This window comes from Kryptolebias marmoratus, linkage group LG24 (assembly GCF_001649575.2).
Source record: "Kryptolebias marmoratus isolate JLee-2015 linkage group LG24, ASM164957v2, whole genome shotgun sequence".
NCBI lineage: Eukaryota > Metazoa > Chordata > Actinopteri > Cyprinodontiformes > Rivulidae > Kryptolebias > Kryptolebias marmoratus.
The window spans coordinates 880,456-888,454 of NC_051453.1; the positions used below are offsets into that span (position 1 = coordinate 880,456).

Consider the following 7,999-nt stretch of genomic DNA (forward strand, 5'->3'; position numbering starts at 1 on the left):
ATCCTCTGTCATTTTCAGATACAAGACATTGTTAGTCAAAAGCACACAGAGACTGCCTGTTCAGAGCAACGTGAAAATCTGCTGCTAAATGCCACACAGAACCACTGCTGGATGGGTCCAGTGACCAGGACTTAACCTGCTACAGGGAATTCATTCATGCTTCAAAATATCAACCATTTAAAGAGGAATGATTGGTGAAAAAAGAAAAGGTGTGCACATTCTAGCAGGTTCTACACACAGCTGACAATGTGGTTCAGTATTTTTATGTGACAGAGGACCCGTTTAAACAGAGGCAACATAAAGACTCCTGAGCTTGTCTTTTTTTAACCTTACACGACAGCATTACTCCTCAGAGACTGCTTCAACCTCGCCTGTTATTCTCATGTGGTAAACAGAGAGTTGCTGTGGTGAGAGAGGATCGTACCTCGGCATGCTCAGAGAACAGCAGTGCCATTTGCCAAGCTCCTAATAAACTGAATTTGGCTCCACTACTGTTTGGTTTCAGGCAGCATTAACTGTGGCTCTGATATATGCGTTGCCATAAACGGTAGTTCTACGGTAACTTTACCAGATTAAAACACTTCAGTATGTTGGAGAGAAAACTTCCCACTCTGCAACCTTCCAAAACAAATCCATCTCTTAGAGTTTTCACTTATGTCCTTGCTGTGGTAAAAGATGATGGAGAGGCTGCACAGGATGTCACTGCTATGCGCTGACAAAACACATTAATCCAGAAGTAAAGAAACAAGAACTCCATACAACAGGAGCTGGATGAGTGATTTATGAGGTGTCAAGTGCAGGTGACAAAATGGAGAGCTGAAGTTTTGTAATGCACCTTTTCTCCACAGAATCACCTGAAGCAGACACAGAGTATTGGAAGACTGGACATGAACACTGGACCGTCAAAGTCTTTAATTCCCTGAATTTTAAAAGGGCTAATATAGTTATTTATAAAAAAGAATGTTTCAGTTCCACTAGGCGTAGACCAGGTTCTGGTTTAAAAAGACATGTCGTGGTTTTAATGATTATTAGTTGTTTCAGCTGGTTTGAATTCTCAGAGAAGGATCAGGAATCTGTCTGCTCATGTGTATTGTGGGGGTAACCCGTCTCCCTGTGAGTCAGCTGACACCGAACAGCATTATTACAGCAGCACTGCCCTGAAAAGCTTTCGCAACAAGGTATAAGAGTTAGCATCTCTAATGGTAAAATACAATCCAGAAAATGTGATAAATGCAATGAATAAATAACTAAAATATTACAACTGCAACAACCTTAGGAATGACAACAATGGTCAAAGGATAATATCAGACTCTGAAGCCAGTATCTCCCTGAGTCTGAAGTAGTGATTCCACCTCTGCCCACATTTACTCGTCTTGACCCGCGGTGCAGCCACCTTGGCAGCCACCCCAAATTTCAGATTTCATCCACTGGAGTACACATTTGAAATGAAGGAATATCTGAACTAGTTTTTCAATAATTATTCATCGTTGGTGTGGTTTTTTTAGACCTGGACATTGGCAGAGCCTCGACTCAGGTGTCAAAATACAACTTTAGAATTACAGAAACTAAAGTGTAAAGGGTTTGGGATGTTTTGAGACAGTCTGAAGGCTGTTCACTAAATATTCTCCAATAGTCACAGTGCAGAGATGTTGGCTTTACAGCTGACATGGGGTTATTTAAAAAGTGAATTTCTTTTTCAACCCAACACAGCTTTTACTGCCTAAAGCACTAATCCAAACCATGAATGACACACAAAATGGTGAGAATGTTACTAAATATGAAACTTTCTATTTTTACATATAAAGTTCAGTTTGATCATGATCACAATCTGCATCAGGCTGCTCAGCTGAATGAGGTCATTTAAATTTATTAAATTCTTTATTAAAAAACAGCCAATTTCTGCACTCCAGATAAGACCTAAAGCTTTAACACATTTCTGTAACTTCTACTAAGTTTTACTTGAATTTTATTTGTAAAACTACTGAACAAGAAAAGGTTCTGCTTCAGCCTGGCAGAAAGACTGAGCAGCACCGCCATGCTCCGTCAGCCCCCTCATACGGATCCTCAGATTCATCTAATCTTCTCACCCCATGCTGCTCAATCTTCCTCCATTCAGTCAACCCAGCAAAGGCAGCTTAATGAGAAAATAATCCCTTTAATTCACTGTAGAGGTCCCCTCTTCTTTAACTGCTTAAGCTGCTTCTGGTCTTTCACAGATAATGATAACAGTCAATTTAATTTATGAAGACCTTTATATAATTGAAGAGATTAATCTCAGAGAGCATTTCAACTTATACCAAGACAAAAAAGCGAGATAAGATGGTGTTATAGTGCACTTTTTGCTTTATTAGTGTGAGAATCAGTGTAGAGCAACTGAAGTGGGGTTTCAAGTCTTGCTCCAGCGTGTGTCCGTTTCCTGCTTTGCTGTGTCATTAGTTCATTATCAGCTCCTGGCTCACAGGTGATTCATGCACACAATGAACAATGACACCATACATCAACTTGTTGCCAGGCAGCCTGCTCAGTTCGGACTCTGCACAGGCCAAGGCAGACCGACAAATAAATACACACAAAGTGCTGGCTTTCTTTTTTTTACTTTACAACAACAAACATCTGGGTTACTGTAACTGGGACATGCTAACAGATAATTCCAGTGACTCACTTTCCTTACTCAGTGTACTTAAACAAACAATGTGAGGTCATGCCACCGGTTATCGTCTTTACGACTCCGGATATGAGTGCGTTATGTAAAAGATGAAGTGTTGGCACCAGCTGATTAGTCAGAAACAATTCCCACCCAGACAAAATATATTTTTTATTAAATAGGAATTGAATACGAGTATAAAAACGTCAGCAAGTCTGAAATGAAATGGTGTATTTAATTAAATATATCTGTTGAAGATGTATCCTTATAGTTTTTTATATATTTATTCTTGCTTTAAAAAGCAAAATCCTTATCTTTGGGATTTTAATTAGAAAACAAAAAGCAACTTCAAAGTTTTATTCAGTCTCTATTTTAAATAAGCAGCTCTTTCTGCAGAGATGTCTTATTTAGATGTTTGTCAGCAAAAGCAAAACGTGTTTAGATGAGAAGATCTACAGACTGCTGTCAGACTTTATGGAAAATTAAATGGTCAGTCAGCAATTTTTGGATTTGCTCTCTTGTCTTTAACAAAAATAATGAAAGTCTCAATAGTAGTCTTTCATACAATCTGAGAGAAGTTTACTCCTAAAAAGTTAAGTTGCTAAGCTGCTAATCCTGCTGCATACTGGGATGGGAATCTTTAAGTCACCTCATCTAATCTTAGGCATCATTCAATTAGGAGTCAGAAAGCTGAGATTACAAAATGATTATTAATGCACTTTAATTATTCAGAAACCTCAGGACTATTTTACTTAAATAAACACTCATTTATGCAGTTTTATGCCTAGAACGCACACAAAACATTGAAACAGGAAATAAACAACTTTATAAATCACAGGTTTCTGACCAACAATTAAAAAAATCTGATAAAGATGTGGAAACAGTTTTACTGCAACTCTTAAAGTTGCAGCACAGATTAAGAATGACCAAAATCGATTCATAACCTTTCATATGGATCCACCTAAAAACAGACTTTGCCTCCCAGCCCTGCTTCATACTGTAGGCCTCAGTTATCAGTGCTAATAAATACATCAGGTTCCTAACATAACCAGACAACTTAAGTGCAGTGAATTATTGTGTCTCTGAAGCAGCAGGGTTACTTTTTTCCACATAAAATACTGAACGGTTCAATCACTGAACAGATCTGAACAGAAATGAAAACGCTTCCAAAAGCCAAGAACATCCTCAGAACTTCGAAAGAATCATTTTTCCCTTTATTCTTTTATTTTCTGTCACTGTTTTTAGTGTTCTTTTAAGGGAGGAGAAGAAGCTTTGGATCTGGATCTTTGCTTCGTCAGCAAACGCCTCTCCAGCACTTTCTGTAGCCCTTTCAAAGCAAAAGTCTGCAGCTGTTCACTACAGAAAACTCATCAATTTTACAAAAAAAAGCCTTTGTGGTTGCTTATCACACTAGAAATGAAGGAAAAATGTTTTGTAATTTTGCTTTTACTCCAAACTTAAATTGGACCACAGCTTGTCAGGAATCTGTGATAAACTTCATCATTCAAGAATCATGCAGCATGCACAGATCGAGAACAAAATAAGTGACTTTTATTTGCATGAATGTGATTATTCCTCACTGAAACCAGTTGTTGACCACCAAAACAAATCAGCTCAACTTACTTGGACCCCAAAGTAAAAGCAACATAACCACAGCTTCTTCAGATGCTTCACCACTTCCAGTTTCACTTCCTGCCCAACTTAGATACCTGTGATTTCCCTCCATTGTGTTGTCAAGCCGGTGTCAAACAACTTTCACAGTGGAGGAGCCAAACCAACCAATCAGCACTCAATCAAAATACACAAACTGCAATGAAGTGGATCTTGCTGACAGTCGTTACGCTCCTTTAACAAACATAAATAAATAAATAAATGTTGGCTGCTGCATGCGTGGTTTTGAGAAAATCATCAGCAAACAACTGAGTTTACCATAATCCTCCACCTCTGTGCAACTGGAACCACCTGCGCTGCAAACCATGCTGTGCAGCCAAACTGGCACTCATTAAGATTATGTCTAATTTCTGGAATTTGAAAAGTTGCAAATCATGGCTTCACAGAGAGGAGAGAAAGGGACGGGGGCGATGGGAGGGGGGAATCACACTCCAATGCACAACTTCAAAAGAAACTTTCAGAGAAGTGATGGAGCACATGGGAGCCAGGCAGCCGAGTACAGGACGGGGGAGACCTTTAGCTACAACCAACTGGAGCTTTACACCATCCAAGTAACAGATTCAGGAGAGGAGAGACCTTTATTTGACCCTCAGCCGGGAAATTCACAGGCACTGATCAAAATAACAAAAGGTGAAAGAAATTTTCAAGTAAATGCAGAAAAATGATAACAAATAACTCTATTAGCAAAGAGCTACCAAACCACTGTTAACTGTTTGCAGGATGTAAGCAGAGCGTGAAGACGTGAACAGCAGTAAGAGCAGATATACAGATCTGGAACTAATTCAGAGACAGCTGCAAAATGATCAGGGTTTTTTCTCTGATGCTACTATTTAAAATGTATCTGTCTGATAATAACATGATCATGTTTGTTTTATTCTATAATCTACTGACATCAGTTCTTCCAAATATCAAATACAAATCTTATCATTTAGAGCAGTTAGTAACAGAAAATGACAAAAGGTCAGAATAACAGAAACACTGTGGTGTTTTCAGATAATGCAAAGAAAACTAGGTTCTTTTTGTTTCCAGACATCACAGTACCAGTGTTTTAACTTAGGAAGGGATCAGAAATCTATATTTGGTGCAATAATCCTGATTTTTACTCCCAGCTTTCATGCGTCTGGATTTCTCTCCACCAATCTTTCACTTTGCTGTTGGTGTAAAAAAAATCAATCAGCTCAGCTCCATCTTCCTCTCAGTCTGATTCCAGAGGTTTCCAGAGGTTCAGGTGTGGAGACTGGGCTGCCAGGACCGGGTCTGGATCTGACGCTCCTTCATCCACACCTGAACACTTCCTGTATCCCTCTGCCAGGACAGCCAAAACTGAACGCTTCTTTTCCTCATTCAAAACTTTTCTTTTTGACTCTGAAGGCACGGACAACGGTTATTTTTATTCCAATTACTTCTGAGTTCCTACCAGCAGTGTTTCACCCTCCAGCGGGTCCTTTAGTGACTTTCAGACTTTTCCTCATTAATAAGAACTGGTTCAGGTGATCATCATTAAATAAAGAGGTGTGGACACTGGAGCTGAGCTGCTGTCTTTCATGTAGACAAACATTTGAGATGGTCTCTTTATTGGTTCCATTTATTGCATTTTTTTAATGTGGTCAGTTGCATGTTGAAGCATTTTTTGGGTGAAACGTGTTTCAAACAATCCCAGACTATTTACCAGATCAGTCAAACAGCAACTATGACCTGCAGTTAGAAAGCTTCTTTAGTGGATGCTTTTTGACAACACTGCATCAAACTGAGCCCTGAAGGTTTATCCCAGTGAGTCACTGATAATGGGCCAAACTCCTCCCCCCACACACACACACACACTCACCCGGATCCTCCTCATGGCAGCAACAATCTCCACTCTGCTGCTCGGCCGCGTCACGTCCAGGCTGCCGATGTACTGAAGGAAGGCAGGAAGGACAACAAGTTTATTCATGGAAAACACAACACAAAACAACTGGCCTTCACTTTGTTTATGTTTACTACAGTGTCCACCTAAAACAACAATTAACTGTGCCTAACTTTACCCTCTAGTTTGGACTTCGGAGCTGAGTTTTCTGAAAACATTTTGCTCCTCAGAAAATCGTGTCTTGGCTTTTCTCTGCAGACGTTTGTGCGTAAAACCAACTAAGTGTAAAAACACACATTCCAGCAGATTCCACAGCTACTTTCTTTTCACCTTTGCCTCGAAGTTGATCCCATGTTGGAACGCTTCCTCGTTGTGCAGCGGGATCCTCAGATCGTGTCCATCATCCACCAGGTTGTACTTGGTTTTCCCCGGCATTTCCCAACTATTCGTAGATCCAGACTACATAAGAAGCTGCAGCGGCACCAGAGCAGGCCAATTCCCGGGGCTAATCCAAGAGAAAGACTCCCAGATCCGGTCAGTGGCTGTTCTCCATAACGCGCAGCAACGCTCCTCCGCCGCCTCCGAGCAGCCAGGAGTCGGTCGGAACTTCAGCGGCGCTCCGGCGGAAAAGAGACGGCGTCACGCGGCCGCAGGCGCAGGCGGGCTTTTCCTGACTTTTCCTGGGTTCAATGTGGAAGTTGGTCGCGTCCGTCCTGCCTCCGCTTCTGGACTGACCCCCACCGCCGCGCGGAGCCAGGCTTTGATTGGAGGAGTCCGGGGATCCCACCTGTTTCCATTGGAACAGGGGCGCACCGCGGGCCGCAGGAGGAGTGGCTCCGCCCCTGGTACCTGCCCCCTTCCGCCCCCCCCCCCCCTCTGCCCTCCCTCCTCCTTACACCTACACAAAGGACAAAAAGGCAAACAGGTGTCATACTGGCACTATTTAGTAAACTTTAACTTTGTGAATAACAGACAAAGTTGGTAAACACTATAAAAAAACACTTGCAGGCTTTTGCAAAAACAACTCAAGTCATTTATTTTTTCTGGCTGCTTTTTAAGTAATTTGTTATTTATGTATTTATGGTTTTATATTTTATGTTTTTAAATATCTTTGGTCGTATGTTGATTCTAATGTTTATTTGATCAGTTTTATGGCTGTGATTTTGGAATTTATTTGAACACTTGTTTTAAATGGTAAGTTGTTTTTAAATGTGTTTCTAAATAAAGTTGATTTTGGGTTGGAACTCACAAGTCAGAAAATGTCTAATATTATTTCTTCTTAACACAATAGCTGAGAGGTGTTTTGTGGTATTTTTGAATAAAAAACTGAATAGCTGTTTCAGAAAATGGTTTAATAGGTGTGTGGTCATCAAACCTCCTGAGCAAAGTTAAAAAGGCCAAGGCTTCCAACTAGTGGCCATATCTGTCATTACATCCAGTGATGCTCCTGCACTGGTATCATAGCCTACAATTCAGAAGAACCCACTGAATTATTCAATGAATGAACTTTTTATATTATAGCAACAACTCACAGCACATGACAGATAAATTAATTGGGTAGAAACATTGTTTTTGAAGTGATTAAAGAAACTCCCAGTTCTTTATTTCTTTTACAGAACCGGTGTAAAAGCTACAGGGATGTTAAAACATCCTTCACATCATATCTGGAGTTTCACTTCAATTAAATTTGATGCTGAATTATTAGATCAACATAGTAACCTGTCTGCACAACCACTGACATTATAATAAAGAGCCTCTACAACAAGAAATGACAATATGTCCGTCCTTCAGGACACAAAATATCCAGAAGTCTTATTAAAAGTGTTTTCAGTGCAGTC

General features: G+C 40.3%; 1 protein-coding gene across 2 annotated transcripts in view; it reads right to left on the bottom strand.

The window, feature by feature from the left end:
* Positions 1-6,987, bottom strand: part of nos1apa (nitric oxide synthase 1 (neuronal) adaptor protein a) — a 135,959-nt gene extending 128,972 nt beyond the window's left edge. For both annotated transcript variants that reach the window (XM_037974117.1, XM_037974116.1), the window contains exons 1-2: positions 6,492-6,987; positions 6,141-6,212 (exon numbers count right to left, since the gene is read on the bottom strand). In XM_037974117.1, coding sequence (XP_037830045.1) covers positions 6,141-6,212; positions 6,492-6,596 — 177 coding nt within the window. In that variant the 5' untranslated portion in view covers positions 6,597-6,987. The remainder of the gene's footprint in view (positions 1-6,140; positions 6,213-6,491) is intronic.
* Between the last annotated feature and the right edge of the window lie 1,012 nt (positions 6,988-7,999).